Consider the following 18916-nt stretch of genomic DNA (forward strand, 5'->3'; position numbering starts at 1 on the left):
GGCCAACCACAGGCCCTCGCGGCTCGTTCAAGTTAAGCATGAACGCATCCGGGTCGTCCCCAGCATTATACTTTTGCAGAGCCACCGCGGAAGAGTCATGGGGAATTGTGCTCTCTACTCGCGTACCACTGGTAGGTCCTGGATCAACCCACACTTGCTGCTTTTCCTCTCTAGCGGCTAGAGCTTTCTTCAAGATTTCGCGGTCGGCCTGAGCCGATGTCAATTGCTGTTCGGCTACCCACCCGAGTTTCTCCTGTCCTTTGATAAGTTCCTGGATAAGTGTCTCCATCTCTGTATCGGCATTCACATTGCCCGCATTCTCCACCACTGTTACGCTTTTGGCGGGAAGCTGCGCAGGAGATATGGGCAAGAGCCGTGCTCGGGGTAACTGTGGTTTTATTGAGGCAAACAGTTGATCTGTACAACTTTTTCGTCTAGGTTGTCTCCGGGGTGAACGGCTTCGGCTTCTTCTCCGATGGTGAACGTTCTCCGACTTCCGAGTCCCTTCCGGTCCTCTGGGGGGAGGGTCTTCCTCTTCGGAGTCCGTCCCGGCGTGCGGAGTAGCTCTCCAGCCAACCAAAATGAGAAGAGAAGGAAAGTATCAGGCGTCTGTCCGTTAAAGTTCTTATGTGGCAAGGGAGTGAGGGACTTTACACTGGTGCTCTACATACAGTACACTAACGTGAGATGAGGTAAGGGTAAGTGCACAGGGTAGGGTACCGGGGATTCAGGTGTCCCGAGGAGTTGTACTTAAGGTACGGTTACCTCCCACCCCGCCCCGTAACCGGTCACGCACCTAGCTGAGCCACGCACCTCCCCTGGGTGAGTGGCTGGGCGGCTCGTAGGAACGGTGGCCTCCTGGCTTTCCTCCGTCCGTTGCAGGCGCCGAGTCTGCTTCTGTCCGGTGTCTCGTCTCCTCGCCTTGAGGTGGGTCTGCCGTCCGACACCGAGCTTCTTCTCTCGCAATCCTCCACGGGGACTCGGTTCCTCCGTCGTCGTTTCCCGCTTTCTCCTCCGGTGTTTCAGTCGTTACCTCCTCTGCTTTCTCCGCACGCCAATCTGTTCTCCGCACGCTCCTCTCTTCCGACCTCCAGGTGAACAAGCACACCTGTGAGTCGGCGGGCTCTCCTTTTGACGGACAGCTCTGATAACTTGGCTCCTCCCACTCTACGTCTTCTCCGGAATTAAAGGGCCAGTCCATGGCGTCCGCTTCACTCAAGCTTGTGCCCGGGTCCTGCGATGAGGAAAGAGAGAGAGGGGGGGGAGGAACAAGCGTTAGGTCGAGCCTCCCCTCGGTAGGGCTTCCGGCTCGTGGGGGACATGCACGTATAGACTGAGATACCTGTGTAGAGTCTGCAATCTTCCTGTACACCCGTTACACACGCTCTCTCAATGCAGGGGAATCCAAGGAGTGAAATTCAGCTCGCTCTTTTCTGTACAATGTGAGGTGGGGGCGGGAAGAGGACCAGCTGTGGCGAGTTGGGATCCGCACAGCCCGCTGGTCCTCGCAGTCCCGCAGGGTCAGGTAGGGAACTTAGGCACCGCAGCAATGTTCTTTCCACGAGCGGCACCCGCAAAGCGGGTGCCGCGAGAAGTAGCCCCACGAACCCAGGAGCAAGTTAAATTATTAGCACAGTCCAGCTGCAACCCGCACAGAGGTCAGGAGGTAGACACGCTCTCTCAATGCAGGGGAATCCAAGGAGTGAAATTCAGCTCGCTCTTTTCTGTACAATGTGAGGTGGGGGCGGGAAGAGGACCAGCTGTGGCGAGTTGGGATCCGCACAGCCCGCTGGTCCTCCCAGTCCCGCAGGCTCAGATAGGGAACTTAGGCACCGCAGCAATGTTCTTTCCACGAGCGGCACCCGCGAGAAGTAGCCTCACGAACCCAGGAGCAAGTTAAATTAATAGCACAGTCCAGCTGCAACCCGCACAGAGATCAGGAGGTAGACACGCTCTCTCAATGCAGGGGAATCCAAGGAGTGAAATTCAGCTCGCTCTTTTCTGTACAATGTGAGGTGGGGGCGGGAAGAGGACCAGCTGTGGCGAGTTGGGATCCGCACAGCCCGCTGGTCCTCGCAGTCCCGCAGGGTCAGGTAGGGAACTTAGGCACCGCAGCAATGTTCTTTCCACGAGCGGCACCCGCGAAGCAGGTGCCGCTAGAAGTAGCCTCACGAACCCAGGAGCAAGTTAAATTAATAGCACAGTCCAGCTGCAACCCGCACAGAGATCAGGAGGTAGACACGCTCTCTCAATGCAGGGGAATCCAAGGAGTGAAATTCAGCTCGCTCTTTTCTGTACGATGTGAGGTGGGGGCGGGAAGAGGACCAGCTGTGGCGAGTTGGGATCCGCACAGCCCGCTGGTTCTCGCAGTCCCACAGGGTCAGGTAGGGAACTTAGGCACCGCAGCAATGTTCTTTCCACGAGCGGCACCCGCAAAGCGGGTGCTGCGAGAAGTAGCCTCACGAACCCAGGAGCAAGTTAAATTAATAGCACAGTCCAGCTGCAACCCGTACAGAGATCAGGAGGTAGACACGCTCTCTCAATGCTGGCGAATCCCTCTTGAAGCCACACCCGCCGCAATGGTAAAAATAGAGGATGTGACCGCCAGGGTGGCAGTCACATCCTAATTGGACAGGAAGGAACTCCGCAGGCCATGCGGAGGTTTCCTCATCCTCTATGGTCGCGGACAGACTCAAGTCCGTCTGCGATCATAATGGGCCCCTATGTTGGCACCCAGTGTTTGCAACCCTACCGCAACAGCCTGTCTCTTTTTAATATCATTTAATCCGCAAATATTAAGTGACATAATTTTTAGTATCCTCATTTTAATACACAGAACATCCTAAAATAAAGTTTCCTGAGCTTATGTAGCTTGTCCTGAGCAATCCACTCTGTTTCCCCATGGTCAAGATACCGCCTGAGCCGTTAAATTTTCCCTTTTCCCTGTGAGAGCTAAAAGCCTGTCTGACCATGCGACTGACCCCCCCCCCTTGATGTCCTTGATAAACAATTTTTAATCGGTCCGGATTTTGAAGAAAAACCGTTGCTCCGATTTTCTGGAAGGGATTGAATAGTTGTCTCAATCGCCACCTCCTCTCGACCATTGCGTGCGCAAAGTCTGGCCTGGTAAAAAAGGTTACTCCATCAAAGGTCCTTTTATTGGTAGGCCGGGCTAAATCATAGAGTGCCTGCCGAAGTAAGAAGTTCCCGAAGAATAATAGCATGGCTCTAGGATGTTGTTGAGATGTGGCACTGCGGTTCTTGATCATCAGGGGGAATCTATGAGCTCTTTGAACCTCTTTATTCCAGTCCCAGGATTGCAATTCCGGGAATGCGTTTTTGAGGAGCGCAATCATGTATTTCCTTGCATCATCCTTCTCAATGCCTTCGGGAATTCCGAGGAAGCTGAGATTATTGCGCCGTTGGCGATTTTCTTGTTCCTCCAGTTTCCACATAATGTCTTTGACCGCTTCTTTGTGTTCATCAGATTTAGTCTGGAGTGATGTAACATCCTTTTCAAGTTGTTCCATCCTTTCCTCTATGACCGCCATTCGATCAACAATCTCGGCGCATGTTCTGCCCACCTTCTTCACTGCTCCTTTAAGTTTTTTCGCTGCCATTCGGGACCTGCGGCTGTCAGCTTTGGCCTCAGCTTGAAAACTTTTGATAAAGCCCAAAATGTTAGCTAGAGCAGGTTCTTTGTTTTGCTTGCCCTGTGGGTCCTCTGATTCGATATTCACGCTGATAATAGTCTAGTTCCCACCAGAAAAATCAGCAGGGTTGGAGTGTACCATAAGAGGAGGTGTACCGTTGTAGTCCCATTTCAGCTCAGGAATAGCTTCCTTATCTGAAGAGTCAAGTTCTTTTCTGTGGCGGATTCTGTCTCTTTTTTTAATAGTTTCTTAGAGATAGGTTGCTGCTTCTGCTGATCAGAGTTAGAGCTTTTATACCAATTTCCTCCCCCTCCTCCTTGCTGGATAAGGAAATGCTTACATCCGACATTACGGAATCATCGGTGAGAGAATAATAAAGATCAATGTTATCCGGTGTGTTCAATAAATCTCCTTGTAGCCCTTCCCCGTAGCATGGGACAATTGCAGAGAGTCCGCTCTTTCCGCCCTTGAAGATGTGCCTGAGGGGGGGTGGAGTGTAGTGGGCTGGTGATAAGAGATTCCTGGTTGCTATATGGCTGGGGGTTTGCAGGTGGGTCCGGACAGATTGGTTTCATGGGAGCCTGAGATGTTAGCTCTGCTGTGGTTTGTGCAATGCTGTTAGCTGTCACCCCTGCCTGTTTGTCCTGTCTTGAAGCGCCCCCCTCGCCATTCACAGCCTCAAAGCTTGCAGTGATTAATGTCTGGCACCCCGGGTTTTTTTTTAAGGCTGTGGAATTGACAACCGAGGTACTTTCGCCAGGGGGTCTAACTGCTATATCCTTTTTTAGCACTTTATTGTTGCCTGTCTTACCTCCAGCTGACTGTGCCTCTTGTCTCAGTGCATCCTATCTCAGCGCGTCTGATTTCTTCTGGGTTTTTTTTTTTTTGGTACTTGTATAGCGCACAGCTACCCGCAGTGGGTTTCCCGGCGCTTGCTTAGGGAACCCGTCCTGGTATTCCCCTGCGAGATAACCCATTACTGGGCATCCCCAAGGTGAAAGCCAGGCATCCCGCTGCGAGGGGCCGTTGTGGCGATTAAGCAAGCTATTGCCCAGAGTTACAGAGTGGGACTCCATGATTGGAATAGGCACCGAGGCGAGAATTGTCAGGTCCAGGGAAATTTGAGCCCAAGACCCGCCAAGGCGGGGAATTGAACCCTGGTCCGGGTCAGACCTCTGCATCAAGGTCTGCCGCTCCAACCACTTGAGCCACACTTCTCCACGGAGAAGCACAGAGGTTGATCCTTGCTGTGCACCGGTACTTCAAATTAGCCACTAAATATCATTCACAACAGGTTTGGAATGCAAAACGAGAACTCACTGAGGCAAAATGGCTAAAAAATGTTGACCTATTGGCATGTGCAAATCCCAAGAATTCTGGCGATATCTAAACCAACTATTCCACGGGACCTCAAACAGAGAGAATCCTCTTGATGCAGCTACATGGGCAGCCCATGTTAAAAGATTGTATACCGATGACCCAAACGGCACTCCGCATAACAGTGCCTTAACATCTGGAGAGGGACATGGAAACACCCTAGCAGGGCCGGCAGTCCCTCCAGCCGCTTCAATTTTCCCAAGCAAAGGAAGGTCCGTTTAATTCTAAAAAAGATACGACAGAACGGAGCCCCCGGCCCTAGTGGTCTACCAGGTTCCCTCTTTCGGGATGATACAGACTTCTGGTCAGACATAATTATATGCGGAATGTAGGCTACTGGAGGACGTCCCAGACTCTTGGAGGGGTTCACTGTTGCAACCAATATATAAAAAAGGGCCAAACTCTGACCCTGGGAATTACCGAATGATTGCCCATCAAGGGCAAGGCCTATGCAAGCTTACTTTTGGTGGAATTAGTGGACTGAGTCAAGGTGCAAGGACTCCTGCCCTTTTTTCAGACCAGGTTTAGACCAGGGGGCTCAACTGTGGATAACATTATTTCCCTGTCATATCTAGCCTATCAAGCTGTGTCCCATTCCACCCGCCACTTTTTGCCTGCTTCATCGACTACTCTGCGGCCTTCGATGGTGTAGACCGATCCATCCTTTGGCAGAAACTGGCACGCTGGAACACCAGTCCATCCCTATTACAAGTCATTAAATCACTATATTTGGATACCTAAGTAAGGGTCAAACTCACCAGTCAGTCCGCCACAGGGAAAATTACTACGGACCGGGGGCTAAAGTAGGGATGTGTCCTGGTCCTGATGCTCTTTAATCTGTATACTGCAGACATGGGCCGGGCACTGTATGGAGCCTCCCTAGCCACGCCCAGGATTGGCCTCACAAAGATACATCTACTACAGTACGCCGAAGATCTGGTTCTTCTTGACCATACAAAAACAGGTCTTCAAAAACCCTTTACGGCCCTTTCGGTATACAATGCTCAGGACAAGCTGGTCCCTAATTCAACGAAGTCCAAAATAGTAATTTTTGGCCATTATTCAAGAAAAAAGGTGGCTAAGTGGCGGTTGGGCACGCTGACTATGGACTGTGTCTAATCTTACAACTACCTGGGGGTTTGGATCAGCGAATCGGGCCGCCCACAGGTGCACCTCCACAAACTGCAGCAGAAGGGGAAAATGGCCATCTATGCACTTTGCAAATTATACGCGACACTGGATAGCCCCACAACAATGGCTATACGAAGAGTCCTGAGGGCCAAACTTTTACCGTCCCTCAATTATGCGCAACAGGCATTCCCAGGAAAATTAGCGAATGACCTGGAAAAAATACATTGCTCCGCCTACAAAAAGATATTCTGTCTGCCAGCTTGCACCAGGAACACCTTAATTCGTTTGGAATTTGATCTCAATGAACAAAAACTAGAGGAGCTGGCGACTCTCTCAAGATACTTTTTCTTAACAACGGCGGCCCCCATAAACTCTATGCAGGGTGTTTTAAAATCTATCTTCCTACAAACCAGCAACCCATGGTCTGCCTGTCTTGCCTTAGCCAAAGATCACCTGCAGCTTGCGACAGAGAATTGGGACCCCAGTTTAACCAACTATGCTATCATCAAGGCAACGATAAAAAAGTAATTACGGCTACACTCTCGCACTTTGGACATGGAATCCCTGGCAGCAAGAGGCTTTCATGAGACCCAAAGTCTCCCACATAGTCCAGCCAGAAACTCCCTTAGGTAGGCCGTGGGGAGGCAAGCCTTACACAGGACTTAGCTGCCAGATTACACCCTCTTCCTTAAAAAGAACTGTATCCAACCGCGAACCCAAGGCCGTGTATTAGGGAGTGCCGCTTCTGCAATTACAAACGAGAATCCTTGACCCACATTCTACTGTGCTGTCCAGCCCTTCAGCCAGCTCGTGGAACTTATCTTAGACCAATCCTCCTTCAACTGGGCACCTGTACAGCAAAAGAGGCAGTCCATCACTCTATACTTTGGAGATTGTAAAGCATATGGCGAGCTTCGGGAAATGTGTTTACCACAATCACACACTATTGAAGGGCAACTCTCCACACGCCGAGTCAGGAGCACCCTTTGGAGTTCCGTAGAAAGCTGGGCCCGGGTTGTGGAGGCTTGGGCAATACTGAACTTCTTACTTTGCTTTGCCCATAACATGCCTTTTGCAAATTTCTGGCTTATTTTATAAACAAAAACAAATGGTGGTTTTTAATAATTTTCTGGTACAAATATTTATTGGTTTACATTTCTAAATGTGCTTTTTCTCCCGTTTTTAAAATATGAGGTGTTTTGTAATGGTTTTGATTAACCGCACAAATAAAAGTCATTCATTCATACTCTGACACAACCTGCATTCAAGATGTGTACTGTTTATTTTGTTTGAGAATATTATTCTCAAAGAACTGTGTTATTTTGCGGAGACATTTTGTATCTTTCTGCAAGGTTTTCCTGCGACCACAGTGTATTGAATTAATTCACAAATGTTTCTGTTATTAATGTAACTAGTTTGTTCTGACACCTCTGGACTATATTAAGCTAGAATGGGCTTGAATCAACATTCATGGAGTGGGCTAGATCTAAAGTGATAGGGTTATGGACTTTTAAAATGTGATTTGTTAAAAGCAATTATGATACCATGCTGACTTTTCAGCATTTGTACCTGACGATGCAAGAAAACTGTATAATAAACATCCGGATTTGAGGGTGAGCAAGGAACCCTTTTTATAGACCCTCCTTCCTAAACTTCCAGGAATGCTGCCCCCTTTTTCACTGATGTTTCTGCATATTTGACAGTTCATCTATTTCTGATTTTATCTATTATGTTATACTCATCCTGTGCCTTAGTTTTTATTGCCAGTCATGGTATGCTTTTAAATGAGACTGCTGTTTTTCCAAATTTCTACATTCCACTTTTTACATTATTTAATAAACCTTGTAGTTTCTAATTTACTGATCTTGAGCTCCCTTCTGGCATCAGCCCTTTTCTTATTGACTGTATTTTTTTTTAAAGTCGGGTACAAAATGTCTTTTGAATTTGAAGTCTATATCGTCCTGATCTACCCAACATCTGAGCGCGCCATTGTGATGCATGCAGATTTTGAGGGGGTCGAGCGCGCCCACCAATCTAAGTAATTAAATAAAAGGAATTTTGAAAAAAAATAGTGTTCTGTCTTACAGTGGCGCTTTGGATTTGCTGCAAAGATTGTCTAAAGCTGCTCAAGAACTAACTTCCCGGAATCAACAGGGCTATCGAACCTGTCTGGAGAGGGTGGGCCGTGGGAAGGTGGGGTGGGGGGCTTTGCGAGTTCTCGTGTCTTTTGTTCGGTCTATTCTGCAGAAGAGATTTAGTCCGACTTTATAGGTCGCTTGCGCCAGCCTTAGCCACTTGAAAGCCGCCCGGTTTGCGTCCTTAGCACGGCCGCCACCGTCATGCAGCGCGACGCGGACTATTCATGGACTATCATCATGGCCGTTTATTGTCTACCTAACGGTTTCCCTTTGGAACTGCAGGCTGTGCGCGCACGTGGAGGCGGTGATTGGTCTGTATCCCTCCGCCCTGGTTGGAGGTTGCGGTGGCAGGCGGAGGGATCTGGGAGAAAGGGGAGGGCGGGGGCTGCTGCGCCGGGCACTGCCCGATCCTTCCTGCCGGAGCTAAGACTGCTGCCGGACGTGCTGTCCCATCCGCCGCCTGTGCTCGCAGCCCGCGCAGCCCCCACGTCAGCGCCGCAGGAGCCCGTCCGCCCCGGGAATCACAGGCCTGCCCGCAGCACCCTCTCCGTGGGAAGATGTCAGGCTGGCAGGGCTACGTGGATAACTTGATGGCGGACGGCAGCTGCCAGGAGGCCGCCATTGTCGGTTATGTGGACGCCAAATACGTGTGGGCATCGACGCCCGGGGGCCTCTTCAAAGACATCACGGTTAGAAGGGAAGGGGGGGCGCTAGCGATGCGCCGAATAACGGGCCGGCGGCAGGCAGCGCGCAGAATGTTCTGGAAGGTCTGATTATGGTGGAGGAAGGGGGCAGGCATCCTGCGCACATCGGGAGTGGGGGATGTTTGTTAGGGGGCGTTATAAAAGGAGGCCATGACTGTGCAGTGACAGGTGTCTGCGGTACAGGCTGCGATCTGCGGGGATTTCCAGTCTGATGTAGCGGCGGCCTCTACGTTTGCATTCAGGAGGGGTTGAAGGGTTTAGGGGACTTGAGCTGTATCTAAGGGCTAGGTTTGTATCCGAATGGGCGCTGGCCCCGATGTCCCTTCGCCACAACCCTCGAGACGCGGCTTTGCACCCCCTCTCCTCCAGTGGCAGGAAGAGATTTACGTGGCTGGCGTAGTGGAGGTTCGTGAATGCCCGCGGTGGCCGCCGCAGCCTTCTTGTACTGCTCCAAGGTGGTTGCAGGCTGTGCGGCCTCCGTGACTAACGGCACGGCAGCCTCTGACTCTCTGCATTGTCTGCACGGCATCTCCCTTCTGCTGCAAGGCAATGGGAGCAGACGCGGAGGCCTTCCTTATGCAGGCTCCCTTTTACGCTGCTCTCTGCTGCTTTCATACCTAGTCATTGCCATCGAAAGCAGGGAACATTGTATTTTTTTTTGTTTGGGACCAAGATAATCATTTTTTTTCTTCCCAGGACTTAACCCGTTAACGGACAGCTGTCAAATCCCGGGAGATCGTTTATTTTCCTACTGTTTACCACTGTCGACCCCCCACAAGTCTGACTGCAGGCAGGATCTGGGCTTCTCGGTTCCCTTTAAATTATTTGCTAGTGGATCTATCTACCTTATTTGGTCTCCTCAACTTCCCGAACCCCTTAGTACCAGTTCGTGATCACATGATGATGCCCTTTCAAGCTTTTGTTCTGTACTTGCTGCCCTTCAAGCCGTGTCACTTCCGTATTGGCCACCTCGGCGCTGGGCGGCCAGCAACATTTTAACGGCTTGCTACTACCCGCCGGAAATAAACCGCACTACTTGTCTGACTGGTGCCGTGACACCGTATGACGTTGGGTCCCCAGTTGTCCTTACTACTTTCTATCTTTGCCTTACGGCACATTTCGCGCGAATTTTCTTAAACTAGAGCTAACATTGACTTTAATTAATTGTGATTTTAGTGCCACTCTTTGACCAAATGTAGCCAAAACCAGGACCGACTTGTTAAATCACGTTTCCCAAAGTCTGCTGTAAAACCTTTATTGCGTTGTTAACAGTCCAGGTACTTTTTCCACATAAACGTGGTACTTGTCCCAAGATTAGCACCAATTGACGGCCCACCACAAACTTTAGGTGTGCCAGGGTCATTAAAGTGCACCACTGATTGAACATTCTGTTGGCGTGGCATCGAGTTCTTAATCCACAGACTGCAGTGAACATTAGCTCCCATCTACAGTTCATACTACCCTTACCTCCAGGCCAATCAAAACGAGACATTAATTTCCTTATCTCCCAGTGCATGTCTAGACCGCTATGAATCTGTTAGCAGTGTTGCACCCTATGAGCTAGAGGGCTCCAACTCTACCTATGAACGGTCTTGCAAACCCCAGAAAAGACTTTAAAGGGCAGGTGCAGGGAAACCGGCTATTTCTACTCCCTCGCCCAACGTTTACCAACCGGTTTCCGGGATCAATAGAAAGGGATGTGCAATTTCCTAGTGCCAGGTAACTTGTCATCACGAAAAGTGGTCCTGGTCAGTCGGCGAGATGTGCCTGCAAGAGAACAAATACTTTTTCTGCTTTGGTTCTCTGGCTCTGTTGCAGACAGGATTCAGGAACTAGAAAGTCTCTTAATTATTCTTCAGTCCCACGCTCATTAACACCTGTTTCCACATCCGTTCTGCCTGGTACAAACTTAACCTTAATATTTTCTTTAGCATCGTGCCCCACAACAGTTATCCGTCATCATCCATATGGTCATCATTCACATCTACTGTACCGTTACCATCACACTATTGAAGTATAACTATCAACGGATACTATGTCACAGCAACTTTATTTCCTGACCTACCCGTTTCCTCTTTTGTGCAGGCCTTCTCTGCTATCTTTGATGCTACTTATTCCCTCTGCACCTTTATGTGGTCTAATCCTGGACAAGCTCTGCCATTTTTTCCATAATCACCTGTATGCATTCTTGAAAAACCTACACGTGATGGTAAGCTCCTACTTTGGACATCCGCCTTAAATAATTCTAGTCTTCCTTGCAGTTACCTTCACTCTGAGTGGAACCAAATTGCGATCTCGCATGCTTAAGTCTTCTTGTCTGTCACTTTGTCATCAATCAATCCAGTCGCTGTCCCCCCCCCCCCCCCAACTGATACATTTCTTCCTTTTCACTATATTATGCATTTTTTTAGAGACTCCGCACTACTTTTTAACAGGGGTACTCCCTGCTGAGCATATGTTCAGTCCAGGCGCAGCTTTTCATAGGCTTTTAGTATGCCGGTATGGCTTATCAAAGCCAGCTCCTCCCCACATATATGCCCTGAAAGACACATCCAGTATCTGTCTTAGATTACCATATGCCTTTTTCCTGCATATGCATTTTGCAGACTTAGAAATCCATTAAATCAATCTGCTTCATAGGTCTTTTTGCCTAGCGGCCCGGATTAATTAATGGGTCAGTGAGACAATAAATACGGTATGTTTTATTACAACCTATCCACCTGTCCTTCTTCGCCCATCAGACATAATGTGCTAGCACATCAACAAAGGTCTCTTTGCCTCAGTGCACTTAAGAAATGGGATGCATGAGAAACGTAATAACAGCAATACTTCCGTGAGGCAGCATAATATTTTTGAGCCATGAAAAGTCAATTTCCTGTGTACAGTTCAAAGCGTCTTCGGTTTAGACACGTTCGGCAGTTGACTTGTTTGGCAAAGCCTGCTCCTGCCATTGCTTAGAGATCGTGTCATCTTGGATGAGCTCAGACATATTTCTGTCTCGCCATCCCCCTACTTGGCTGTATTGGTCTGACTCCTTCGCTGCATTGGCTTCAGAATTTGGTAGTGGCTGCTTTGTGAACTAAGAATCCATTTTATTTGGAAAAAAGACTTTCACTGCATACTTTGCATCATCACGAAATGCTTACTTAAAGTATGTTTGCAAAGGCTGTATAATAGTTTACAGGTGTCATTTTTGAAAACCATATTTTTTTGTGTACAAAAAAGGGATTCACACATCTAACAAATATAGAATAGTTGTCTTTTTTTTATAGTTCGAGTAAGTCTGCCTTCCTTATTTTTCAAATGTTTCCTGAATGTCAGCAGTATGTGCATAGATCTAAACAAGCATGGTCATTGCCAGTATGAATAAAATTGCCCCTTGTGTCACTGAGTTTGAGCCCTCGCGCTGTCATCACATGCACACGGACACTTGTGCACCCCTTTATCCACCCACTGACTCGTTCTTGCTTTCATACTTCTGACATAACCACAATAAAATGCACACAACATATACAAGGTAAACAATTAGAAATAAAGAAAACAATGCCACCTAAACGTGGTGGGTATGTGCTTGCAATAACAAAACTAAATATAGCAGTGGGTCTGTCTTGCAAGTAGTCTATTGTCTCTGAGTTTCCAGCATGGTCGACACAGTTGAAACGAATGTGTTGGCCATATTGAAATGGTAAAACAATGCAGGTTGGACAAACACATTACATAATGGTCTCTCAGTTTAGAGGAAGTGACCATATGGGATTCTGCAGGTTGCAGTTGAAATGAGTGGCATGCAAGCAACCTGTTATCTTTGCATGGAGAGCTGTAGTATTCTCTTAACACTATCGATGCAGCGCATTTTCCCGCTGTGCGCTGAAGATTTAAAAATCCTGCGGTTCATGACGAGCTCAGCTCGTCATGAGCGTACAAGAGGTGTACTTCATGACGAGCTGAGCTCGTCATCACCGTCGAAGGGGTTAAGAAACATTAAAATAAAAAGGAGAGGCTATAGCAAATGGAATAGCTATAAAGCAAGAACATTGAAGTTAAAAGTCCTGGCCTGCCATCATTGACACTCATGCACACTCTTTTTCAGGTGGATGTGCAGGATCAAAAAAATGCTGTAAAGAGGGCAAATGACTGTTGTGAACTGAACCATTACCCTATGTAGTATGTTTTTTGACGGAGACTGAGTTTAAATGGCATTCGACAGACCAATGGCAGTAGAGAGCTGATCTGAAGGCCCTTAATATATCTGTGTGTATATAGTAATGTATTTACTTTTTTTTTGCTATTACAAGATACTGGCAGACAGCTAAGAAGGTTCTAACGTTAACCTGTAAAGTTAATCACATTTCATGTAACAAAAGCACAAGTTACTTACATTTGGTAACGCTTTTTCTGGTAGATACAATATCTGCCTGTGGATTCCTCACCTTGTTCCCTTTTTTCCGCGTCACCGACGCTAACGGTTTTCTGGGATAGTCTGTAGCCTTGGCTGTAACTTTGTTACTTGCTATTTGTTTCTAGTCTTTTGTCTTCACTTTCTTTCGACATGTCCTCGAAGAAGACCGGGTTTAAGGCCTGCGGAGAATGTAATAAGATAATGTCCATCACAGATCCACATGAATGCTGTTTGTGGTGTCTGAGCTCCGACCACGACGTCGAGGACTGCCAATCCTGCAGGAAGATGACTCCAAAGGCCCTCCGGGAAAGAGAAGCACTTTGGGCACCAACTGCTTCACAGTGTCCATAAGAGCGTGGATATAACGCCCCATCAAGCAGGTAGCATTCGTGGATTTCAAAGCCATACTGGCAGAAGAGAAAACCTTCTTAGCAGCCTGATCCTGCTTTCTCGACTCCTTTTCCGCTGGGACCTGCGGAAATGCACCCGTAGACCTTTTGGAACAGGCAGCCTGCACCACCAAACTCTCTGGTAGAGGATGAGAGGTTAAAACTCCGGGTCTTCAGGAGATGCCCTATACCTCCTAGCTACAGCCCTAGATACAGCAGGAGCTGATACAGGTTTTTTCCAAATCTCCAAAATTGGATCCTTTAAGGCATCATTAAAAGGCAGCAACAGTTCAGTCACTGAAGGAGAATGAAGGACCTCAGTGAGTAGATTAGATTTAAATTCTGCAGTTGGTAGAGCAATGTTCAACAAACCTGCAGCCTTCTTTATCACTACATGATAAGGCGTCACATCCTTTGAGGGCTCATCAGAAACCGAAGCACGGTCCCAATCAGGTGACAGTTCCAGGCCACTAGCCACAGACAGGTCCTCAAAAGGGTCCTCAGAATCCTGTAGTTCGCCTTCCTCCCTCCAGATTTTCCTCACGATATCTTTCCTCCTCCATCAACCTCTGGGCCTCACGCCTTGATCTTTGCTTCACATTCGAAGCCGACGGAGCCGGCGTCAAACCAGACGTCGGACGAGGAAGAGATCCACGACGTCGTTCAGGGTTCGGCTTCAAAGTTGATGGGACTGGCGTCGACTGAATCGGAGACGCCGACCTCGGCGTCGAAGGCTTCGGAGTCGAAGGCCTCGCCGGATTCGGATAATGCCAATGCGGCGTCGGAGCCGGCCTAAAGGGCGCAGGTGCATAGGATTGAGGAACACCCAGACCATATGCCATCGGACCCATGGGACCAGCAGGAGCCCCAGAGGGATACATAGCTCTTGAATAAATTCCGAACATCGCATTCAGGAAATGCGAAGGATCCTGACCTGGACCTGGGAAGGCTGGATACGAACCCCCAGGTGGATCTCGAGGGCGCAGAGTCGAAGCGGCGTCTACCTTTTCAGGCTGGTGCACCGGAGTCGACAGACCTTCGGGCAACGGAGCTCTCCAACCACCTCCTCCTCACCTTCATCCTCCCGACCTGAAGGATGGGATGGGTCCGGAGATGGAGCAGCTTTCTGCTTTGGCGAACTCGGTGAATTCGCATGCGACGCCTCGGCATCCTGTTCCTCCGAAGCCGAAGATACCACCACCTTCTCGACCAGCTTCACCTGCGACTTCGGCTTGGAACCCGACTCCCTCCTCGATCGATGTCGGGATTCATGGGTTCTCTTTTTATGCTTCTTTCTCGAAGACCTTGAAGCATAGGCTGAGGACGAATCCGACCATGATCTTGACTTCGAGCGTCGAGTCCGCAATCTTGATTTCTTCTTTTCCTTTCCTTCTTTAAACTTGGCAACCAGAAGTTTTGCTTCTCTTTCCCGGAGGGCCTTTGGAGTCATCTTCCTGCAGGATTGGCAGTCCTCGACGTCGTGGTCGGAGCTCAGACACCACAAACAGCATTCGTGTGGATCTGTGATGGACATTATCTTATTACATTCTCCGCAGGCCTTAAACCCGGTCTTCTTCGAGGACATGTCGAAAGAAAGTGAAGACAAAGAGACTAGAAACAAATAGGAAGTAACAAAATTACAGCCAAGGCTACAGACGATCCCAGAAAACCGTTGGCGTGGACGACGCGGAAAAAAGGGAACAAGGTGAGGAATACACACAGCAGATGTATCTATCTTTAGGCTTTAATACAGAAAAATAATAATCTACTCCTAAATGAGTATTGACTTTAACATATGCTTTCCTAAATTAATATATCGTGCTTAGTGCCTTTATCATATCATATTATAAACCAGTAAGGTCTATAGCCATCTATATAAACATAGAGCTATATTCAGCACTCCCCTCAGTAATTCTGATAATCCAAAGTATACTGGATAAATATAACCATCACGAGTCTTTTATTCAGACACAATTTAAAAAAAAATGTTTTAGAGAAGACCAATGATGCCTTGATGCAAAGTACAAAGAGTCCCAGAAAGTCCAAAGATTCAACTTGTTGATTTTGTCTTACTTGGTGCTCCCAGCAAGGAATTTGCCAACACGTGTGTGGTCTAATCAGACATTTTCAAGGCGATTAACGTAAATGGTCGTAATGCTTATGGAGTACAAATTCGCCCGGCGGTGTCCTGTAAAATCCCGATACCATAAATATCTAAAGAAATTTGATGTAAAATGGAGACTTGTCCAGAAATAGGTGTATCTTCCACAGATAGGTCCCCAAATGGTATTGCCTCAGTCCATGCAATATAATCCTGTATCTAGTCTACAAATTTATCTTTTGCGTGATCTTGGAGTCAGCTCCGCATCAGATCACGTATAATGTGACGGTGCACACATTATACGTGATATGCTGAGCTTGACTCCATGTTACATCAAATTTCTTTGGATAATTTATGCTGGGAGTACCAAGAAAATAATAAATCAACAAGTTGAATCTTTGGACTTTCTGGGACTCATACATTATATCAAGTTATCATTGGTCTTCTCTAAAATATTATTTAAAAATTTGTCTGAATACAAGGCTCTTGATGGTTATATTTATACAGTATAATTTGGATTATCAGAATTACTAAGGAGTGCTGAATATAGCTCTGTGTATATAGATGTTTTCACATTCGGTTCTAATATGTAACCTTTTGGTAGGTGGTTTATTGAGCCATAATAGCACCCCGGCCAAATTGCAAGCTGTAATTTATTGACTCACACAAAATCAATTTACTTTGACACTCATTATCTATTGATTGTGCGGTAATTTTCCATCTAGGGACCACTACTACCTACCTCCACCTAAAATAGGTCTAAAGCCATGATCATTGGCTTTCCACCATAACCAACGTAGGCCTCTTGTACTGAGGTTAAGCTTTCCCGCATGACAACCATCAGCTATACAAACAAAACAGGTGATGGACAGAATGTGGATCAATGTCACACATTCACCCCAGTCCAAAGATCTGGGCCCAAATCCATCGTTTTTTTGCACTCCACACCACCCTGGGTTAGACAATGGCGATATGCAAATCAGCTCTGACCCTGTGCCCCATGGGAACAGTCCAGTCCGAACTACAAAAGCCATGTCCTTCCCAGAACGGAATCAAGCATCCGAGGACCGGACCGGTTTCGAGGTAACACCTCTCATCAGCCCGGCTAGCTTGACTCCAGTGGTGTGGAGTGCCTGGGACCCACGTCTGAGCATCCCCAGCGCACTTATGGCGGCAATTGCAAACAAAACAGGTGATGGACAGAATGTGGATCAATGTCACACATTCACCCCAGTCCAAAGATCTGGGCCCAAATCCATCGTTTTTTTGCACTCCACACCACCCTGGGTTAGACAATGGCGATATGCAAATCAGCTCTGACCCTGTGCCCCATGGGAACAGTCCAGTCCGAACTACAAAAGCCATGTCCTTCCCAGAACGGAATCAAGCATCCGAGGACCGGACCGGTTTCGAGGTAACACCTCTCATCAGCCCGGCTAGCTTGACTCCAGTGTTGTTTTTGCAACCATCAGCTATACAGTCATAGTATACGAAAGTGCAATTGGCTAAGTACTATTTCTCATAAGAGGGCCTAAAAGTATTCTGACAGTGCAAATCTTCTAAACCCATGGTTTGTTGTATGCTTTAATGCAGAGTAATAACAATCTACCCATAATTGCCAATTACATTTAACATATGATTTTCGCAATGAATGTCTGACCTACTGCCTTTAATGTAACTTTTCATTATAGCAATCAGGCTTTCAATCTTTCATTGGCTTGTCACCATAACCAACTCCAGCATATTGTGTTGATCAAAAGCCTTGTAAACAAGATGGGAGGAACCGAGGGATTTTTTTAACTAGGTCTAGCATACAAGCCCAAACAATACAAAGCAGAGTGGTATGATGTTCCTAAAGGACAGTACAGGTAGATGTGTGTGTGGAGAAATACTATGCTCACTGTAGGCAGGAGGACATTTTCTTCTTTCGGAAAAAGACCCTCACACACCCAGTCAGCAATACCTGATCGGCACCCATGATGGGGCCTTTTAGCGAAGATCTTTTTTCCCGGCTGTTGGGTGCAGTGCGTGTGAGGGCCCTAGTGAGTGTAGATGTGGGATTAAAACAGGAAGTAGAGGTCCACTCAGTACAATTTTAATGAATGCGCCTGATCTCCTTGTCACAGAGGAAATGTTCTGTATTCACTGTTTGTCACACTGCGTAATCAACACCAAAACCCTTGTCAACCACAGTAATCTGGGATGCCATCTGAAAAATACCTACCTGTAAGCTGTAACATAGAATACTACAAGTCCACACTTAAACCTTAATTCACACCTAAATGTCTATCACTTTTAACATGCTTTTCACAATAAATATATCTGACCTATTGTGTTTCATCATAACATTTCATATTAAACAGATCAGACCTATAGCCATGATAATCAGCTTGTTGCCACAGCCAATTCAGTCATGCTGTATTTAGTATAAGCTTTGCCACAAAGTGCAATACAAAAATATAATCACTCTTTTGTGGAAGCATATGCATTTCGGCCCAATTAAATCCTATATTTCAGGGAACCAAAATGTGGGTGGAGAATAATCCCCTCTCTCAATAGGATTTTAGAACTCTTTTCTGTTGATCACATAGGTTCAATGTGCATTTTCAATCCAGCTCAAAAAAACATTGTGGATTAGTGTAGCACTCTGCATCCAATACTGCTCCTGAAACACACAACTACACTCTGAAGTCTAAAGTTAATGATGGAGGTGGAGGATGCTAGGACTGAAGTACATTCTCATGACTACCCTCCTATCTGTGCTGCTGTCTGAGACTAGTAAACACCGTAAATTATTTGGTCTACAACACTATCACAGCATCTGATAGTAGCAGTTTAGGCGCAACCCGGAGTCTGAGTCCCTTACCCTGACCTGAGGAAGAACCGCCTGCAGAGGATGTAATTTACCCTCTGTGCGCCAGGGTCGATACGTCAACTCTCTCCCCTATGATTTTGCCTATACTACGCGGATGAAATAACTGAATTTCACAATATTTTTCTCATCCTTTTCCCCTTCTTGCACCA

At 47.4% G+C, this 18916-nt stretch overlaps 1 protein-coding gene across 2 annotated transcripts in view; it reads left to right on the top strand.

The window, feature by feature from the left end:
• Positions 1–8611: 8611 nt before the first annotated feature.
• PFN2 (profilin 2) overlaps positions 8612–18916 on the top strand; it is a 147759-nt gene continuing 137454 nt past the window's right edge. The window contains exon 1 of one of the 2 annotated variants that reach the window (XM_086944082.1): positions 8612–8988. In XM_086944082.1, coding sequence (XP_086800208.1) covers positions 8857–8988 — 132 coding nt within the window. In that variant the 5' untranslated portion in view covers positions 8612–8856. The remainder of the gene's footprint in view (positions 8989–18916) is intronic. The other variant, XM_086944083.1, reaches the window with a different exon arrangement.

The sequence above is a fragment of the Lissotriton vulgaris genome, chromosome 11, assembly GCF_964263255.1.
Source record: "Lissotriton vulgaris chromosome 11, aLisVul1.2, whole genome shotgun sequence".
Classification (NCBI taxonomy): domain Eukaryota; kingdom Metazoa; phylum Chordata; class Amphibia; order Caudata; family Salamandridae; genus Lissotriton; species Lissotriton vulgaris.